General features: G+C 46.7%; 1 protein-coding gene across 1 annotated transcript in view; it reads right to left on the bottom strand.

The window, feature by feature from the left end:
• Positions 1-1,316: 1,316 nt before the first annotated feature.
• Positions 1,317-21,551, bottom strand: part of GLB1L2 (galactosidase beta 1 like 2) — a gene marked incomplete at its 5' end in the record, with an annotated part of 52,435 nt that continues 32,200 nt past the window's right edge. Inside the window, 12 exons of the mRNA XM_081037172.1 lie at positions 1,317-2,745; positions 3,000-3,116; positions 3,576-3,687; positions 4,002-4,089; positions 6,202-6,280; positions 6,556-6,627; positions 6,931-7,071; positions 7,618-7,724; positions 8,138-8,218; positions 8,805-8,942; positions 10,255-10,339; positions 14,943-15,013. Of these exons, the coding sequence (XP_080893298.1) occupies positions 2,659-2,745; positions 3,000-3,116; positions 3,576-3,687; positions 4,002-4,089; positions 6,202-6,280; positions 6,556-6,627; positions 6,931-7,071; positions 7,618-7,724; positions 8,138-8,218; positions 8,805-8,942; positions 10,255-10,339; positions 14,943-15,013 (1,178 nt within the window). The 3' untranslated portion in view covers positions 1,317-2,658. The remainder of the gene's footprint in view (positions 2,746-2,999; positions 3,117-3,575; positions 3,688-4,001; positions 4,090-6,201; positions 6,281-6,555; positions 6,628-6,930; positions 7,072-7,617; positions 7,725-8,137; positions 8,219-8,804; positions 8,943-10,254; positions 10,340-14,942; positions 15,014-21,551) is intronic.

Raw genomic sequence — 21,551 nt, 5'->3', positions numbered from 1 at the left:
TGGTGTCACGTGTCACATGCCCATTAGACACGTGCAGGAGAGAAGGTGAGTAGATGGCGGCTAGTATACCTGGAGCTCAGGTGAAGATGAACATTGGAGAGTACAAGTGTCAGACTGTCTACAAGCCCCAGGTGGATGAGTCTACCGCAGTGAGTGGACAGAGGGAAGAAGCCCAGGGAGTGGGTCTGGATCCAGCAGCATTTAGAGGTTGGGGTTATGAAAAGGAGTCTTCAAGAGACTCTGAGATGAGGCCATCCAGTTGGGAAGATCTGGACTAACCGTGAATAAGCTCTGGAAGATGATCTCTGCCAAGGGGCTTTGACAGAGAGAAACTGCAGGGCTATTTGGCAGGTAAAGTCAAGAACAGTAAGTTGGTACAGGAGGCTCTTCCCCCCTGAGAAAGGGCCAATGCATCCCAGTGCAGATTTGCTTAAGAGAGTAATTTGAGGGGATTCTTCACTTTACAAAAGGATTCACTGTAAGATTCCTTTAAATACCAGTTCCTGGTCACATTTTCCAACAGAAGCCAACTTACATACAACTTTGTAGAAGCACACTTTGGTGTAAAGGGAGGAGCAGCAATACTGCTCCCCAGCGCTACTCATGCACCCAAGTAGTCCTGGTCTCCTCCACGCCTTAGCTCCGTGCTTTCTGTTCCAAAGCAGTTCAAGAATAGCTGGTGAGTTTGGCCAAGACTGGGGACTTTGCCTCATTTGGCCACCCAGCCATCGTCCATGGAGTTCACTTTAATAAGCTTCACTTCTCTGCCCAGCCCCCTATGACTCTCTGTCCTTGACCCAGCTCAGCTGTCGGGCCAAGGGGCTGCACAACACAACTGTCCCCAGTACGGAACCCTTTCCTTAGCGAAGCACGGGATGCAAGCCTGTGGGGCTGCTGGGGGCCTCATGGCAGGCTACTCCCCACCTGTCTTTATGGGCGCCTGGTGTAGGCACTGTCCTGGGGAGGTGTCTGCTATTTGACTTTGCCTATTATTAAAGGTAGTTTGTGGCAGTAGAATCCAGATGTTGTTTGTGAAGAAAACTCACCACTGGAGCTGACTCATATGTAGAGAACTTGGCTGTCCAGCAGACTCTCACCGGCACTAGAATGGATTTGTATTGGACTTCTCCTCTCCAAGGGCACTTCCAATCCACAGTGACATTTCAAGGGGTGGGGGGGGGGGTCAGGAGGGAAGTGGTAAGGAGTCAGCATCTGGCTATCGAGTACCAGCTGCGCTAGCTGTTGTGCCTGACTGCATACTGCCTTTTGCCTCTGGCTAACAGATGGGATCAGAGAAATACCACCAAAGAGGGTTTGCTCAACTCTATTGTTTTATTGCAATTCAGGACAGAGAACCTGAGCCAAACCACTGGACTCAATGCCCAGAACAAGAGCCTCACATTTGGCCAGACAACTGCCAAGGAAGGCTGCCTCTCCTCCCTGCTACTTGTTCACAGGAGGTTCAGGGAGGGAGACTGAGCTGGAGGCAAGGTGTGCGCTAGGCCTGCAGGCCCCGTGGCGACTCAACATTTCCAGGAGGCAATCTACCAACACCACTGCAGCTGGGTCCTCTGCACTTTTTCTCCTGCACCCTCTAATAGGGGTGTGGCTTCTGCTAGGATCTACATTGCCTCCTCTTCTCACTGAGGACAACTGGAAATACTCTCTAATTCAGGAAAACAAGTGGCTGAGTATTTCTGTTTCTCTTAAGCTCGGCTTGTCATGCTGTCGGATGCAATTAGAGTGGGAATGAAAAGGAAAAATGTGTGTCTCTCAAATGAAGTATCTTCCAGAATCCCAGAAAAGGTTTGAGAATTGTAAAGAAAGAACAGAGTTGAAAAAAAAAAAAAAAAGAACAGAGTTGAATGAGCTGAGACACCCCCGCCCCCTTCTCTGTCCTCTACAAGTGGTGACAAACCCACTATTTCAGAAACAAAAAGGGGCCCTGAGAGATGTGGCAAGGTCAGGTGAGAAAGCTCATAGGAGCACACATATGCAGCAGCCATGCCCAGTTAGTCAGGACCTCTCTTGAGGTCCATGTGTCACCACATGGAGATCTGACTATTCCAACCCCAGACATCCTTCTGTCCTCCCTCAGAAAAGCAGGGAGTAGGAAAGGTGCCATCAACACAGCCCAGTCAAGAAGCCATTCAGGTAAGAAGGGAGACCCTCCCTCCCCATCCCACCTCTCTTCTTCAATTCTCTCAGATTTAGGGTCTTGAACTAAAGCAGTGGGCAGAGAGGTAGCCCTTGGCTCCCTGAGGTTGCTACTTAAGGACACTCTCCTGATGGGAGGGTGTGAGGGGGTTAGCACACCCAGGCTCCAGTCAGCTGTGAGTAGGGTTTCCGGGCAGGAATTCCCGCCTATTCTCAGGATTTTTTTTTTTTTTCCCGCTTTTCCATTCCCGAATCCCAAGAAAAGTTGGTCAGGAAATCGGGAAAATCGGCTTCTTGAACCCAAGTGGTTGGTAGTATCGGCCGTCAGTTTGTGGAAACAATTCATTGTGGAGAACAGAAAACAGTTTCTATCTCAGGATTCGGGAATGGGAAAGCGAAGAAACTTCCTGAGAATGGGTAGGAACTCCCACCCCGAACCCCTAGCTGTGAGGAAGGGGGCACTCCTGCTGCTCTCCAGCAGGAGGCGCTGGGAAGCGCTGCTCAGTTAAGGTACTGGTTCCTGCCTAGGTAGGGTGTTTCAGTGAACCGTATCACAGGGCCTGCCATCTCCTCCTCGAAAACAATGACCTGCGGAAAGAAGGGGGAGCCAGATGAGGGAAGTGGTTGGGAACTGGGCTAGAAAGAACAGGGACCCACAACTCATAAGCACCAAGGAAGAGGACAGAAGGGACTTCTGCCCCTCTCCTGCCCTAACCAGCCTTAATAGACTGTGACAAGGGCCTTCCCTGCCCCCCTCCCCAAGAGAAACACTGTGATATAAGGGAGAGCAGGAAAGAGAAGGGAGTCCCAGGGAAAATGGAAGGGACTGCAAGTGTTCCCACCTGGTTGATGCCTTGGTCCAACCAGGTACCTGGAAGATAGAGGGTCTCCTGGGGTCCGATGTTCCAGTAGCGTCCAAGGTTTTGGCTATTGATGAATACAACCCCTTTCTCCCAGCCCTTCAACAGAGCAGGGAAGGTGTTAGTCAACCACAAGAGCCAGCAAATGTCAAGTACCACAGGAAGGCAGAGCCATGGTTAGACACCTGCCATGCATTCTCTCAGCTTCCAAGAGACCAATGTAAATGGGTATCTCGATAGCCATGAGGTTACTGGGTCGGGTGTTCTGTCTTCCATCCTAATAGCTCTGACTTCCCAGGCAGGGCATCCAAGCTCAGATTGGATGTAGGAACCCTCAGGTGATTCTTTTGCTTTGAGCCCACTCCCTTCACCCAAAGGAGGCCTCATGGGGCCCTTTCAGAGAGGGCAACACAAAGATGGAGATCCTCTAGGCAAAGGTGGTAGAGAGGGCTCCAGCAAGGCTCAGGCGTACCTTGAGGGGAGCAAGCCCCTCCTCATGGCTCAGGCTCAGAGCACTCTGAGAGAGGATGAGAACCTGAGCAGGAAAGGGCTACAAACCTTCAGCTCCATAAAGGTGTCCAGAGGGAAAAGGTCAATGGATAAGGCACCCAGGAAGAAAGCAGGGAATATGGGTGAATCGGGGACAGGATTCCAAATGCTGGCACTGAACCTATGGACAGAATGGAAGACAAGAAAGGAAGGAGGGTACTTTCTCAGATCTGGGTCCCATCCTGCAGCTAATTGCAAAGGCATTCAAAGTTCCCTACCTGTCAACCAGGGCACAGGACTGGCAGCAGGGTGATATTGTGGAAATTCCCTAGTCTCCAATGCTGGCACTGTCCCTACCCGGGCCAGTTGCTCTGGGTTCTGTTCTGTTCACATGTGACTGGGAAGGAGGGGTGAGGCCAGAGCAGCTCTCAGGGCCTTCCTGGCTCTTCCTGCATGTTAACTAGGAGTTCACACACTGCCCTGGTAGGGACCCACCTCTGAAAGAAGCTCTCTTTCATATCCAGGCTATAGATTCTGAAGTTTTTCAGGGGAGAATTATTCAGATAGATATTTCCAATTAAACCTGTGGGAAGGAGACAAGGAAACATGAGCAAGGCCAAAGACGGGACAACTGACCTGGCTGTGGCCAGGCACATCCATGGAAAGTTTCTGGAAAGTTTAAGTGAGGATTTCTCTTGAAGTTTATACTCCCTAATGGGCTCATCACATGCCTGAAAACCTTCCCTATAAACCCCAAAGGGGATGAAAATGAGTAATACTAGTATTTGTCAGGACCTAGGATTTGCATGAAAAAAATACATTGAGGGCAATGACAGAGCTCAGAATGTCAGGGGCATGAACAGTCTCTGGCCTGTCTCTGAGGGAGAAGCTCCCATTTGGGGGCTGACAATCCCAAAACAATAAAATGAGGCCCAAAGGGCAGAAGACCAAGAGTTCACAGTGGTTCTAGCCTAGCTTCAAGGCCAGTTTTAGTGGGCTCCCAGACTAAACAGACCTAATAACTCAGCCAGAAATCTACATGACCTAAAATTAAAGATAGATATTTTTTCAGTATTTATAAATTGTGAACAGATGGCAATATCACTTGGATGTACAACTCTGGGGAACTGCACACACTCGAATAGTGATTAGTGCCGTAGGGAAGGGGTCAACTCTGTCCCAGAGCAGCCTCAAGGTCCTCTCAACCATGGAGCTGCTGAGTTGCTAGAGTAGAATCTGGATAGGCCAGGGAATGAGAACAGGCTTCATGGGGCCTATTCTTCATGGGGGCCTCTCTGAAATTGCAGGTCTTGGTGTGTGAGGGAACATACACATTTCTGGAAAGGAGGTCTGTGAGTTATAAACAGTGAACTGTTCCAGAGGATGGGAACTCCACAATGAGAATCCAGGGCACACCTGGACCAGGGGTCTGGGAAGGCAAAGACTAGGAAAGGGTCAAACTGGCAGTCTCATCCCACAAAGGAAATGAAAAGCAGCCTGGAGTAGGAGTTCCTTGGAGGAAGAAACTGAGACCCAAGGAAGAATGCTAGAGGACTGTTTAGGGAAAAGGGAAGGTAAGCCTGGATAGTGACAGAAGCTACTTTGAGACCCTTCTGGAGAGGGCTGATCCCCAGGATCTGGAAAGCTCCCAATGGCTGGACCACATGGCTTCCTTGGCAGGCAGGAAGGGATGTACATGTTTCCTCATTACAGAGGCAAAAACCAGTGAGAGAGTTGGGAGGTCACCAGTCTTACCACAGTAGGACTTACTTTTTCTGAGTTCTTATTTTATAACTAACATGAAACCACCCGCATTTTAATAGACAGATAGGAAGGAAGAGGCCAATTTAAGCAGAGACGGTTTAGAAAGCCAGGGAAAATAAAATTAATTGGTGGAATATTCCTAGAGAGGTATGCCATAAAGAGGATTTTGTTTACCTGTGTGTCCTGCCTACTGTCCACCACAAATAAAATCATCAGTGAATTTCCAAGGTGAATCAAGAAAAGAAATTCAAGGTGGAAACCCAAGAAGGCAGGAGTCCTATTCCTTGTTTGGATTTCTCGGAATTCTCTTGCTTGCCTCTCAGGTGCCTCCCCGCCCCACCCACCCACTCCACCCCCCACACAACACACAACACACAACACACAGGCAGTGCCCTGCTAAAGCAGGCAGGCTCAGTGTCTGCTGTGTATTCACCAAGGGCATGTGGAGAACACATACAGGGAGTGCTAATAAGTAAGAGGTCTGAACCCAGGTGGGCATCTCACACCCACACCACCTCCCTCCAATGGGCCTCCATGACCCACCTCCCTCTGTGGGCCTCCATGACCTACCTCACTGAGATAGGCCTCCATGACCCGCCTCCCTCCAATGAGCCTCCAATACCCACCTGATTGCAATGAGCCTCCATGACCCACATCACTACAATGGGGCTCCATGACCCACCTCCCTCCAATAACCCTCTATGACCCTCCTCACTGTAAGGGGCCTCCAAGACCCCAGCTAACTACAATGGTTCTCCAAGTCCCACCTCCCTCCAATGGGCTTTGGTGACTCCACCTCCCTCCAATGGTTTCCATGACCCATCTCACTGCAATCAGCCTCATGGCCTGCTGAGGAGCTGGAATGGAGAAAGGATAGTCAGACATATGCTGAGTATCAGTAGCTTTTCTTTCAGCGTGTGCTGCGACCCACCTTTGCGCTGGTCATCGATATTATCCCCGTAGTTGACTCGCCCACAATTCTCCACCAAGATCCTCAGTGTGGTGTAACCCTGCCAGGAACACAGTGGTCGATGATGACCGCCTGGTCCCCCAGCCATAGGTCACAAGTATACCTCAGGGTTTCTCTGTAGAACCCCAGTTCTTCTCTAAGCTCTGTGAGGGAAAGCATCCCTGCTGATCAGAAAGCAATGTTCTGCTTCACTCTCCACATACAGCTCTGGTTAAGGAGCCTCCTGTCTTCCAGGTCTTCCTAACCTTGACTCTCACCAAACCTGTTCAGGAAATGGCTAGCTCTAGCCACCACCCAGTTCCCCAAGAAACAAACCTGGATCAAGGGGATAGAGATCTTCCTCCTTTTATAGTCCAAGAATCCTATAGATACTGTGTTCACAAAGACCTGCCAGATAAACAGACAGAGAGCATCCATGGGTCGACAGGAAGGAAGCCTAAGAGGGATCTCTGCTAAAGCAAAGAAAGAGGTCACACTGTGTGTGTGTGCTGAGGAGGGAGTTAGGCGGGTATAGAGGAAAAATGAGTGCCCATGATTATAGGCGCAAAGGACTGCACAGCTGACAGTGAAGGGCCATCTCTATACACTGGTAACAGCCAGATATAGGAGCATACAGAGGCAGTAGAGTCAGGGGTATATTGTAGGGCTTGAACACTACAAGTCATAGGAATTATGAGGAGCTATTCCTACCTGTCCCCGGTCACGCACAAGGCCACTGAGGGTGCCAGATGAGTCAATAGAGGTCTCATACAGAGTGTACCCAAAGGACTGGCCGTTTCCATCATTTACTGACAGGTTCTCCATATTGATAGGCTTTTCAGAATTGATTGGCTGTACAGAGAGAAGACAGGGTGCACAGGCTTAGGCAGAGGAGAAAGAAGGCAGAAACCTCGTGTTGAGCCTTCTGGGGGAGTGCGGGGTACTATTTAGAACCCACCTGGGGGCTAGCATACTGGGGGCAGCGGCAGGGCAGGGGCCACTAACATTTTTTTTCTGTCTTGACTTCTCATGGCTCTCCAGGGTCACAGGGATGGGGGATGTGAAAGAGGGGAATGAACCCTACAATTTAGTGGCTTTTTAGCCTTTTAAGCCATCATCGTTTTGGATCACAACATCCCTCTGCATCAGCTACAGGTAGTGCACCCTCCTCTCTGCCCACCGAGGCTGCAGAAAGGGAATCCCCACTGTGTTACCCAGTTTTTCTTCCAGTTCGTTTTGTTCCTTCCCACTTCCTACTCCAGCATGAGTCTGTTCTCTTTACTCTGAGTTCTAAAGTTGGAGAGTGGACCTCAAGGTTGTCAAGCGCTAATGTTCTCATCCTCCACAACATCTGTTGCGAGGGCTTGCTGGCCTTGCTCTCCTGATGGCAGTGCTCACCTCCTCCATGTACTGGAGGGCATCCCACAGTGACAGGTATAAAGTTGGCCTCACTGACTCGTATGCAGTCTTGGGAAGAAGGTCAGGTGGGGGAGGAAGAGGGCCACCTGAAAAACAGACAACAGGGCCGTCCCGAAAGGACCAAACAGTCACTGCCTCCTCCAGCCTTCCCAACCACTGGCTACTATCCATGACCCAATGTGCTCCTTAATCCTAGAGCCAACAGGGAAACAGGCCCATCCTCACACATGCCTAGATCCCACTGGAAAGGTGATGCCAGTGGGGAGGACGGGGCCTTCCCATATCCTCAGGAGTATTAACACCTACAGAAGGGCAAACGTGGCAAGACACAAACCATGAGGAAAACAGTCTCTCAGAATTGCCTATCTTTCTCTTAGGGTGTTCTTGTACACAAACCAACTGGAAGTAATGTGCAATACTGAGAAAATAACTCTTTAGAGGGTCTCAGAGCAAAAGCAAGGGCCCAAGTTGGTACTTGAGTCTGCTGTTGGCCAGGTACCTGAGATGGAGCCAAAGAATTCTCGGAGCTTGTTGTATTTGTCTGTGTAATCGCCGGCCTCTGTCAGCACCGCGTCATAGTCTGCAAGACACCAGCGCATAGTCACTGGTCACTCATGTGCCAGGACAATATCTGTGGCAGCAAAGAGAAAAGGGGGAAGCTGGACTCGGGCAGCACGGTTTTCATTCCAGCAATTTTGGCAGCAAAACACTTTGGGTATGGGCTGTCAGTCAGAATAATATAAATACTAAATGCTTGAAAGTGCCACCAAAACTGCCCATGACCCCACATGACCCTAAATTTCCCGGCGTCTTTCCTGCCTTCTGGGGACTCTCAATCTAAAGAGGGGTAGGGGCCATATCATTTCAAGGGCCTGAGCAGGGAGAGGAGGCTGCCCTCATCTAAGGACCTCCCTCGCCTGCGAGTGCCTCTCTCACTCCCTCCAGCTGACTTCCAGAGGCTCGCAGACATGTCAGCTGACTTCAGCCTCTGACTGCTCTAGAAGTTTAAAAGTGACAATCCAGACCTAACCTCCACCTTTCGCAGGCACTTCAGAGCCAAGTACATTAAAGATGCCAGGGCTATCCCTAAAGGACTCTCCATAGAAAGTCTAGACACAGAAATGTTGGGGTGTTCCAGGGAGGTGGAAGTATTGGGGAATACTTACCATAGCTGGTGACCTCAGACTTATATTCATGAAAATGCATGGCTCCATTTATGAAGCCAAAGTTGGTGCCTCCATGGAACATGTAGAGGTTGATGGAAGAGCCAGCATCAATGATGGCAGACACTGCTTTTAAAACCTCTACAGCGGTTGGGGAGGAAGGTGAATGTGCAGAGTGAGTTAGAGTTTGAGACGAGCCATAAGTCCCTTTGGTACTCTCACCTTTCCCAATCCCTCCTCCAGTTCAACACTGTGGCTCTTTCCTTCAGCTTTTGCTAAAACCCCAGTCACAGGAGGACAAAGAGAAATGGCCAGAATCACAGCCCCAGGGCTTGGGGCCTCCGGTTGTTTCATAAATCACAGGCAAGCCTCCATTGACTACTATTTGCACCACCTGCAGCCCAGTGCAGCCTTCTGTCTCTACCAGGCATGCTTCTCAACTGTTACCCCAACTTAGAAGGACACAAAGTGATAGGATTCATAATTAGAGATACTGATATAGTGCTGACCACCTCCCCCTCCCACCTTTATTAATGAACCAATGACATGAAAAGACAGTTTCTAAGGATTTATATATTAATATACATATTAACATATATACACACACACACACAAGTGTGTGTAGCAGATTGGTAAATATTAAAAATTATTTTAATACTCAGTGTTGATGAATCTGTGGGAAATAGGTATTCTCGTTTAATAATGGAGAGCTAAGAATTGCTACAATCTTCCTGGAAAGCAGTTTAGTAAATATATATATCAAAAATTGCATTCATATACAATTCTGTTGCTAGGAAATTATCATAGGGAAAAAATATGCCAAGTCTGCAAAATTGGATGTTCAAGGATGCTCACTAAAATGGTGTTCAATTAACAAAAATCACTGAAAACAACCTAAGTGTTCATTAATAAGAGATTGGGTAAATAAACTGTGATTTATTCACCAGTACAGTGGGTTTCTTTGCATTCTTTACAACAGTGATGGAATCTATGTCTAATAGCAGACAAAGCTGTCCGGTTGTGTCATTCGCTGACACAAGCAGGTGACAAAGAGCAGATATGACAGCATTTGTCCACATCTCTATCTGTAGGTGCACAGAGGGCTGCAGACAGAGATACAATACAGAGAACTGCCTGGACAGTGGACATCACAACGTTTTCTTTGGGCTCTAGGATTTTTATTTCTTCTTTATACATTTTCTGTATTTGCTAGGTGTTTGCAATAGGCATACATTACTTATGTAATCACAGAAGCAATGCTGAAAGCCCCACCGTTCACTTCCAATACCAAGGCAAGTGATTCTGGAACATCAAGACCTGACTATTACACGCAAATTGCCCCAGAAGCCTTGCCCTGCAACAGCTCCTTTACCTCAAGTAGTAGATTATCTGGAACTTATTCCTCCTTGTTAGATCCACACCCATGTGGGTGTAGGCACTGCAAAGCACTCACCAGAAGAATCCAGGATGTTGTGGGGACCTCCCCAGGAGTCAAACCACCCTGTCCAGTACTCCATCACCATCTTGGGCTGAGCCCTCTGGGTGCCACAAAATGAGACGTCAGCTGGTCAAAAGAGAAAGACAGCAGGGAACCCCTCCTGGAAGCAAGTGTCAACCCCTCTGTCCCGCCAACTCCCTCCTGGCTACACCCCTGGTCTCAGAGGCCACTGAAAGCAGAGCGCAGATGAGAACAAATGCGTCTGCACCAGCTCAGCCTCCACGTGTGGTCTCCACACTGCAGCTGGAAAGTAGAAGGCATTCCCGAAGGTGATGCAGCAGACCCTGCTGCCTAATGTGGTTTTTTGTTTGTTTGTTTGTTTGTTTTTTGTTGTTTTTCTATTAGTTTCAGGTGTACAAGATAAGGTAATACTTAGACATTCATCATTTATATCCCTCACACTGTGAACCCCCCTCCCCCCATCCATTATCCCTCCAACCTCGCACCGAGCCATCACATTATATATATAAAATTATAGTTGGCATTCATTAATGTTTAGCTTCTGGTGTACAATGCCATGGTCAGGTATCCACAGTATCCCTGAGGTGGTCTCCCAAATAGGACGCATGTCCATCGGATACTCAACAAAATATTTACAACATTATTGAATAAGTTCCCCAAATTAATTTTCAGAAAACCCTGAGGCCATCTTGTGGTTACCAGCTGCTTCCTAATCCATTCACCTTTCCCCTTATCCCCAACCCCGCCAGCCCCCACCCATCTAACAACTCTCGGTTTTTTCTTTGTGTCCTCAAAACTGTCTCTGATTAGTTCATTCACATATTCTTTTCTTTAGATTCCGCATGTAAGTGAGATCATATGGTACTTGTCTTTCTCTTTCTGACTTATTTCACTTAACATAATGTTCTCTAGATCCATCCATGTTGTTGCAAATGATAAGATTTCTTTCTTCTTTATGGCTGGGTAATACTCCATTGTATAAATGTACCACAGTTTCTTAATCCAGTCATCTACCGATGGGCATTTTGGTTGTTTCCATATCTTGGCTATTGTGTAAAGTGCTGCAATAAACATAGGAGTGCATACTGATTTTTCAATTGAAGTTTTGGATTTCTCCAGGTAGATGCCTAGGAGTGGAATTACTGGATCATAGGGTAGTTCCATTTTCAGATTTCTGAGATACCTCCATACTGTTTTCCATAGTGGCTGCACTAATCTGCAATCCCACCAACAGTGCACTAGCGTTCCCTTTTCTCCACATCCACGCCAGCATTTGTTGTTTGTTGATTTATTGATGATAGCCATTTTGACTGGAGTGAGGTGGTATCTCATTGTGGTTTTTATTTGCATTTCTCTGATGGATAGTGAGGTTGAGCATTTCTTCATAAGTCTTCTTGCCTTCTGTATGTTCTTTTTAGAAAAATGTCTCCTCAAGTCCTCTGCCCATTTTTTAATTGGGTTGTTTGTTTTTTTGGAGTTGAGTTGAGTAAGTTTTTTATAGATTTGTGAATTAATCCCTTATCAGATATATCATTGGCAAATATCTTTTCCCATTCAGTAGGATCCCTTTTTGTTTTATTGATGGTTTCCTTTGCTGTGAAAAAACTTTTTAGTTTGATGTAATCCCACATGTTTATTTTTTCTCTTACTTCCCTCACGCGAGGGGATATATCAGTAAAAATCTTACTCCGGGTAATGTCCATGAAGTTTCTTCCTATATTTTCTTCTAGGTATTTTATGGTTTCAGATCTGACATTTAAGTCTATGTTGCATACAGTGCTGGCGAGGAAACATGGGGCTCTGTTCAAAGTAAGTCTTCATTAGAGTTCAGTATCTGCTTTGGGAGTCTTTACGTGCTTTGCTTTCTGGATCACGCCAAGCTTTGTCTGTCCTCTCCCGGGGAGGAGAATGGTCTGTTAGGATAACTGTATTGTGGACACAGAGCCCTCCACTGCTGCTTCCTTTTAGCTGCAACAGTCAGAGGGCTGCAGAGCGAATCCCTCTTCAAGGTCCAGGTTAGTTTCAACAGATGTTCACAAAATTGGACCAGAAGAACAGGGCATTGTAGTGCAGCTATTCACAGAGCAAGCTCTGCAGCCATGATGTCTGGCTTCAAAGCTTGGCTGGGACATTCAATAGGTCTGAAATATTACTTCAGAATACTGACTTTGGCACAGGATTGTCTCAGAGATGCAGGCATTGTCCTCAGAACCATGCTCTACTCTGCTATGTTTGCAGCAGAAGTACCAGAGCACCTTAGCGGCAGGGGTGTGGAGGTGGGTGAGGACTGATATGCTGGTATTTCAGGTTTCACACAACAGCCTTCCTCTTTCATCAAGTACCTTCTCTGTTAGTGACAGCCTTACATTTAGGGGCAACTGAATACAGAGCAACAAAATCTGATCCAAGGTGATGGGTCAGATTTATGAGCTATTGAGTAGAAGGTACCAACAACACCAGAAAAAAGGCCAAAATAGTACAATAATATTTTTGGCAAACTGGTGGCTTGCTTTTCTTTACAGCTGTCTCCCTCCCAAGGAGATATACTGTACTACATTTAAGTCACTAGAAAGGGAGAAGTACATTGTAAGTCCCACATGTCAGTAATCTCCAGTGCCCGGAGGATGCTCCCTGACCTGAGCATGCTGGGGTGAAGGAAGGGGGGTATGGCTTCACAATGGCCCAGGTCATGACACTGTACAACGACTTTCAAGCCAGAGCTGTGCACTCTCTCAGACTGTGCTGTGCTCCCTAGCCTGCCACTTACTACGGGGTACTTTATCCGTTCTATGAATCTGTGTCCTTAACTGTAAAATAGTAATGACAATAGCCCGCATACATGGGTACTTGGAAAATTAAATGATATCATGCATGTAAAGCCCTTAGCATACAGTACCTGGCCCTTAGGAAGTGCTCTAGAAACGTCCACCTTCATTGTCTTCATCACTGGACATGAAGAATCAGTGATGTGCTACGCGACACCCCAAAGGGAAGCAGAGCTGGGGCCTGTACTGTTTGACCATTCAAAGGAGACGGATCTGAACAAGCAAGCACCCATGCCCCCTTCCTTGAGGAAAACGGACATCACTGAACTGCGGACAGAAAGGCCTGAGCAGCACCGCTGTGTCAATGGGATGGCCAGCCTGGGCACACAGCTGTGGCCACTTCTCCAAGGATGACTATGCAGGAGCCACCATGAAGCACAGCTGTCCTGCGTGCTGTCCACACAGTACCTCATGTGACCCTCAAACAGCCCTATGAGTAGGTACTATGATTATCCCCACTTTCCGAAAGAGGAAAGAGAAGCACAGAGAGGGCACACAATGAGTGGGTGAAGAGGCAGCTCACAGCTTTCTGTACTGCTCCTGGACAGCACTCAGGTACAATCCTATTGAGTTACTAGGCAACTGTTGATTTAACACGTCTCTCCTCTAGCAGGTTACAGCTCCATAAAGGCAGAGGCTCCATCGTCTTAGTCCCTACAGGGTAATGGGGCCCAGGCCACTCCAGGAAAAGGGCAGGCACTCAGTAAATAGTGGAGGAAGGAAGGAAAGGAGAAAGGGGCAGGCCCTGGGGCCACCTGTATCCGTTGTCTCTCCCCTGATCTGCCTAACTAGGTCTGCCAGGGGTGGGGTCCCAACTGTCCCATCTCTTCCTGGGCACCTTCCCTACCCATTCTGCTTCACCCTCTAAATTCCAGTAGTAGCCTCAGCATACACATGGGTGGTCCTTTCTACCCTGCAGTAGTAACTTCATATGGCTGTGCCTTCGGTTACTACCTCTGCTCGGGGCAGGGGAGGTGGGGGACAGTAGGGACACAGAACAATCCCAGTATCTCCATATGCATCTATTCATGGGCAGACACAGACACCCCAGCAGTGGTCTGGGCCCAAAGTGGTCTGGGCCTAGGGAATCACATGTATGTCCAACAGTGGTGGCTGGGGCCAGACCCTTCAGTAATGCGGGGTAAGAGATGAGGCCTCTCAGTTCAGTGAATGGGCCACAGCTGCCTTGGCTAGATTATATCCATCCTCTCAGGAGAGACGCACAAACTCAATAGAAATCAATTAGCACTGGATTTAACTTTAAATTCCCATCCATCTGATGGGTGTTGAGATGTATCCAGAAACTCATCATTCCTTCTAATCTGGAATGGACCAGGCTTCCTGTCTTGCTGGTGACAATAATATTTCTAGACCCAGAGGGGCCTTACAGGTTAAAGTCAGATGTGCACAGTGCAGGACATGGAAGTGTTTCTCCCCTCAATCCCTAGGGCCCGGCCCAAATGGAGCAGTCCGGGGCTAACTGAATCCACAAAATTCTAGTGAAGAGTCTCTGTGAGTGCACCAAGCCTAACGCCTCAAAAAGGATCCCCCTTCTCAAGAGGTGAAAACCACATTCATGCATCGGCCCACGCAGCAACACCTCAGAGCAATGTTCAATTTCCCTTGCCAGGGGCCGGCAACATGGAGCACAGGGTTGGGATTTGCAGCACAAAAGGACGGCTGTGAGCAGAAAGTCTGACAGAACCCAGAATCCCTCTCCCCATGTGGGGAGTCCTGAGCACAGTTGCAGGCACTCCAAAGAAGAAAAGACTTGCTGACAAAGAGGCTCAGCTTAACTTTAGGAATTTCTACACGCATGCTGAGCAGGGCACGCAGCTTTCCCTGGATCAGACTCACCTGGACACTGAAGAGAAAGGTGGTTAATAACTGCAGCTCATGTTGCGACTTTAAGTTGATGGTGGCCAGCACTGTGAATGGAAAGCAGTAAAGAGAAACAAAGTATTGTCAGGAAACTGGAAGACTTTTCCAATTACCCCAGACCTTTCTTAATTCACCGGCAAAATAAAGTAACTAATCTTGACATTATTTCCCACCTCCAATTAGAGTTTAGTTCCTCTGACTTCAGGTTTATCTTGTTCGTCTTGGCAAGTCTCCCACTCAGCACAGACCTTACAGAGCAGTCACTCACTAAGCATCTGTTCAGATTAATGTAATTTTTACGTGCATTTCTGTTAATTATTCTTTTGTAGGAAACTCCAGTCTGATCTTTATACCTCAAGCATCTAGTACAAGGCAATGGACTAAATGTAGATTCCCCTTTTATTTCTTAGATGGCTGCTAATTTTCTATTATACCCCAGGATGTGTTCATTTTTTCATTTATGATTGTATTGTAAATGGCTGTCCATCACTGAAAGGTATGCCCAACACAGAGGTGCTACGCTTGGCCTACGGCCATGGATGCCTGGCCCACCCCAGCTGCAGAACGTGGCTCTGAGGTTCTCTCACTGCTGCTGTCTACAGGGCAGTGGGCCTCACGTGCACCAGCTGTGGCCTGAGGTCCAACAGGCCTGGAAAGGCATGACAGAGCCGGAACCAGCCTGGCCAGCTGGCCACCCTCAGTCTCTCCTGTTGAACATGAGCCCCTGGTTAGCAGTGATTCAAAACAAACAAGAACTGAGGCTCCTGAGGTTAACTAACACCCCTCAAGGTCACACAATAGGTGAGCAGCAGAGTTACTCGGCAACCCCAGGCCCATCTGACCCATTGTTCTGTGATGTCACTGTCCTCCAGAAACCCTCGGGGGTAAGACACTGTATCCAGACCCCAGAAAGAAGAAAGTTTCATGCCTTAAGTTTCCTCACCTTCAGTGGAAACTCCTTGAAGGCAGGAAGCCTGTCTGAAACTGACCAGGCAGAAAACTCAGACATCAACAGGATTAGTATGACTAACTAAACAATAGCATCTATTTCTATCCTTTTTTGACACTCCACTGAAATAAAATTAAAGGAATGAAAAGGTGGAAGGCTGCAAGGAACAAGAACTGGAGAGGAGACATAGCAGAGATGGTTTCAAGAAAATCTTGGGAGATTGAAAATGGTTGGTGGGTTGGTAAATGGCCTAGGAAAGTGGAAGAAGTTATGGCTGGCTCCCCAGCTCACGTCCAAGGAACTGTGCAAGGGAGGACACCCGTCCCCTGTCTCATGCATTCCTTAAGCCTCTTTCCCCCCTGGTGGCCATCCCCTCAGGGGCTACACGCTCTGGGAAAGCTGACGCCTCCAGGTTTGGAGGGTTTCAGCACAGTAGGAGTGTGGGTAAGAGCCTAGAAGGGGGAATACGGTCAATCTGAACAAGGGGAACCCTGCCCATTCCCCCCACCTGCTCCCAGAATATCTGTAGCAATAGACCAAAGTATTCTTCTCTGGAAACATTTAATATATCTAAAAACAGTATCTCCAAACACTGATGTTTGGGGCTCTCATTGAAAGAGCCCACCACAACTCAGTCCCCCACAGAGCAGCACCCCTGTCACCAGCCTCTCCTAGCACTCAGTTCCCAAGTGGCCGGTTAGTGCCTCTTCCTTAAACTGCTCAGTCAAGAGCCAGGCAATTGAGTAAATCACATGGAAGACTGAGCAGAATAGGTAAATGTTTAAAAAAAAAAAAAGTAAAATATCCTTTTTTTTTAGGATATAGTATATATAGAGAGAGAAGATAGTATCCATTTAAAAAGCACGTTATGCACAAAGAAACACACTCAAGAAAAACAGGATCCAGGAAATAACAGAAGGACTAGAAGACAAAAGTTGAGGAATCACCCAGAAGGTAGAACTAACGGGAAAAGAAAAGAAATTGAAAAGTGACTTAAAGTCGCTACGAGAGTCCAATCTATAAAAAACAGGAATGACCAAAGTTCAGAAAAAAGAGGGAAAAGCATATCAAAGAAATGCAATAAATGAACGTCTCACCATTATGACCATAACTGTTCCAATTCAAATGACCCCCAGAAGTGCCACAGAAAGGAGAAAGTTTCATGCCAAAGAATACCACTGTGAAATGCCAGAATATCAAGGATAAAAGGAAAATTCTAAAATGTTCTAACAATAGGAGAGAAAAAGAATAGAACATATAAAAGGATCAGGAACAAGAATGTCTTTGCACTTCAGCAGCAATAGTGGTTGTTAGAAAGTAACAAATCAATGCTTTCTTCCGAGTTCCAGGAAACAGGTTTAACAGCAGACACAGAGGCCTGTCTCAGGTTACCGATGCAGAGGCTGCCAACAGCCCTATCAGACTTGATACAGTGTGATACGTACAGGCATTTGAAAAAACACCCGTGATAGGAGTGTGGAATATCGTTGGTAAAGTGTTTAAAAGAGAAAGGGGAAGAGTGAAGAGAAAAGAGAATTGAAAAGAAAAGCAAACACCATAATTGCATTGAAAGTGACAAGCACACTGGAAGTGAGTCAATGCACAAAAATTGTGCAAACTATTGGTCCCACTGTGAAGCCTGCCTGAGGACATCACCTGTCAGTCATGCGCAAACACCGACTATCGATGTCAATCAGATGGGGAAGGGGCCGTGTCTACACCACCAGGAAAGCCCTGGGTAGGTGAGATGGAAAAGAGAACCAGATCCTCAACCAGAACGAGGAATCAGTAGGTAGACTTTTAAATCAATACGTGTAAATACAGAGTATTATATGTATCTTATTTGAAATTATGAAGGAAAATGTCAGACGAAAAATTAAAGAGTTCAAAATGTCATTTCTGAATAGTGGGAGGAGGGAGGCTACACTATATATACACTATATATATATATATATATATATATATATATATATATATATATACACATACATATATATATATATTTTTTTTTTTTTTACCAGGACTTTATTAGGGAACAGTGTGTACTTCCAGGACTTTTTCCAAGTCAACTTGTTGTCCTTTCAATCTTAGTTGTGGAGGGCACAGATTCAGCTCCAGGTCCAGTTGCCGTTTTTAGTTGTAGGGAGCGCAGCCCACCATATCTTGTGGGAGTCAAACAGGCAACCTTGAGTTTGAGAGGACCCGCTCCAACCAACAGAGCCATCTGGGAGCTCAGCGGCAACTCAGCTCAAGGTGCTGTGTTCAATCTTAGTTGCAGGGGGCGTGGCCCACCATCCCTTGCAGGACTCAAGCTGTTGAACCGGTAACCTCCTGGTTGAGAGGCCACGCTCCAACCAGCTGAGCCATCTGGCACTGGCCCATGTGGGAATCGAACTGGCAGCCTTCCGCGTTAGGAGCACGGGAGCTCCAACTGCCTGAGCCACCCGGCCAGCCCCTACACAGTATTTCTTAGTAAGCATTTCTATGACTTGACTTTCAGACTTTGTGAACGAGTTACTTTAATTACATTTTTAATTAATTGAAAATAAGTCATTCCCGGGGGGTGGAGGGAGCATCCACACGAGGCTTTCCCCTGCAGAATGCTGGAGTGCTGAAAATCTGCACCAACTTCAAAGGGTCTTGCCTCCCTACCAGCACTGGCCACAGCTTACCCCCACCGCCCACTCCAAGCCCCTACCCAGACCGCTGAGAGCTGGAGGACTTGAAAGAAGCCACGGGAAGACAGCGCCACCTCGTGGAAATGACAGGAATGGCTGCTGGTCTTCATCAGGAGACAGTCCAGGTGCTTGAAGAACTCACTTATCCTGCCTGGGGACCAGTGCCTTCCCCCACCCATTCAGCCACAGTCATTCCCTGATTGCTAGCTCCACACCAGGCGCTGGCCTTGGGCTACAGAAACGCAAATCCCTTTCTTCAAATGTTCGAGCCAATGGAGGGCAATGCAGAAGGAACAATAAAGTGCTAGGTGTGTTGCAGCAGAGGCCAGTGATTGTAGGAGGCCCCCGGAACAGCGGGTAGTGGACAGGATGGCCCTACATCCATTGGCATCCTTTCAGTGCACAAACAGTGCCCAGGCACAGGAGCATGGCTAAACAAGACAGAACCCAGGCCCAGCAGAGCTTACTGCTGCGGTGAGACAGATAAACAAAACACACAAACTACCCAGAATGTTAGAAGGCAATAACAAAGCAGGGCAGAGCTCTGGGAGAAGTTACAATTTCAAATGGGTGCTCGAAGGAAGCCTCACTTTGAGGTGACCTCAGAGAAAAGCGGGGAGGAATAGGAATATCTGTGACCCGCAGAACTGGCAGAAGCCTGGGGGTGTCTAGCACATTAGAGGAACAGCAAAGGGGCCAGGAGGGTGGATCAGGGTGGGCCAGGGGAAAGTGAGAAACACTGGCCAGGTCACAGAGGTCATGCGGGAGGCCCTCTGAGGTCATTCGCAAACTTGCACTTCACTCTGCTGGAGACAATGTGCACCTGGAGTTCATTTGGAGGGTGACATAATCCGAATGACATTTTCAATGGCTGCTGTGCTGAGAAAAAGTTATGAGTCAACAGTGACAAAAAATAAAGGGAGATTAGTCCCAATGCTGCTGCAATAATGCACAAAATTGTGGTAATACTTGGGGTGGTGGAACTTACTTGGATTCTGGATAAATTCTGAGGATAAAACTAAAGATAAAAAGGATGTGCTGATGGCTGAGTGGCAGGCATATGGAAGGAGAGGAGTCAAAATTGACTATAAGGTTTACAAAGAGTGATCAAAAAATACAGTGAATGCTGAAATTAAAAAAAAAAAATTTACAGTAAAAGATACATTGCCATTAATCCCCCTAAAAATACTCTCCCTTATTGGATAGCCACGTGCAAAAGAATGAAACTGGACTGCTATCTGTCACCATGTACCAAAATTAATTCAAAATGGATCAAAGACTTAAGCATAAGACCTGACACAATAAAGTGCATAGAAGAAAACATAGGTACTAAACTTATGGACCTTGGGTTCAAAGAGCATTTTATGAATTTGACTCCAAAGGCAATGGAAGTAAAAGCTAAAATAAACGAATGGGACTATATGAAACTTAAAAGCTTCTGCACAGCAAAAGAAACTATTGACAAAATAAAGAGGCAACCAACTGAATGGGAGAAAATTTTTGCAAACAGTGCCTCCGATAAGGGGCTAATACCCAAAATATACAAGGAACTCATGTAACTCAACAACAAAAAAACAAACAACCCAATTGAAAAATGGGCAGACCACCTGAAGAGACATTTCTCCAAAGAGGACATACAAATGGCAAATAGACACATGAAAAAATGCTCAACATCGCTAATCATCAGAGAAATGCAAATAAAAACCACAATGAGATATCACCTCACCCCAGTCAGAATGGCTATCATCAACAAAACAAATAGCAACAAGTGTTGGAGAGGCTGTGGAGAAAAAGGAACTTTCATACACTGTTGGTGGGAATGCAGACTGGTGCAGCCGTTATGGAAGGCAGTGTGGAGGTTCCTCAAAAAATTACGAATAGAATTACTATATGACCCAGCAATCCCTCTCCTAGATATCTACCCCAAAACTTTGAAAACATTTATACATAAAGACACGTGTGCTCCAATGTTCATTGCAGCTTTGTTTACGGTGGCCAAGACATGGAAACAACCAAAATGTCCTTCGATAGATGAATGGAGAAAGAAGTTGTGGTATATATACACAATGGAATACTATTCGGCAGTAAGAAAAGATGATATAGGAACATTTGTGACAACATGGATGGATCTTGAGAGTATAATTCTAAGCAAAATAAGTCAGACAGAAAAAGCAGAGAACCCTTTGATTTCACTGATATGTGGTACGTAAACCAAAAACAACAAAAGAACAAGACAAACAAATGAGAAACAAAAACTCACAGACACACAGACAATAGTTTAGTGGTTACCAGAAGGAAGGGGGGTGGGGGGAGGGAGATGAGGGTAAGGGGGATCAAATATATGGTGATGGAAGGAGAACTGACTCTGGGTGGTGAACACACAGTGGGATTTATAGATGATGTAATACAGAATTGTACACCTGAAAAAAAAAAAAGAAAGAGTGGCCTTTCAAAAAAAAAAAAAAGCATACTCTCCCTTGCGTTGAATACATTTATCCCATTGTTCTTGACACTTTCTGAAGCAGTTCTGGAAGTCCTCTTTTGTGAGTGTCTTTAGTGGTGTTGCTGTGGCTGCCTCGATGTCCTGAATCAATTCAAAACATTTACCTTTCGTGGTTCTTTTGACTTTGGGGAAGAGCCAGAAGTCACATGGTGCCAGATCTGGTGAATAAGGTAGATGAGGACACACCATAATGGTTTTATTTGACAGAAATTGCCGTATCAGAAGCAATGTGTGACACTAAGTATTGTCATGATGGAGAATGAAGTAAAGACACTCAAAAAAGAGAACTTCCAGAACTGCTTAAGAAAGTGGCAAGAATGATGAGATAACTGTTTTCAAAGCGAGGGGGGTATTTTGAGAGGGATTGATGGCAATGTGCCTTTTATTGTAATACGTTTTTATGTAAACACTCACCGTATTTTTCGATCATACCTCGTAGGGCCTGTGCAATTGGG

This window comes from Rhinolophus hipposideros (assembly GCF_964194185.1).
Source record: "Rhinolophus hipposideros genome assembly, chromosome: 24".
Taxonomy (NCBI): Eukaryota; Metazoa; Chordata; class Mammalia; order Chiroptera; family Rhinolophidae; genus Rhinolophus; species Rhinolophus hipposideros.
This window is presented reverse-complemented; position numbering and strand designations above follow the sequence as displayed.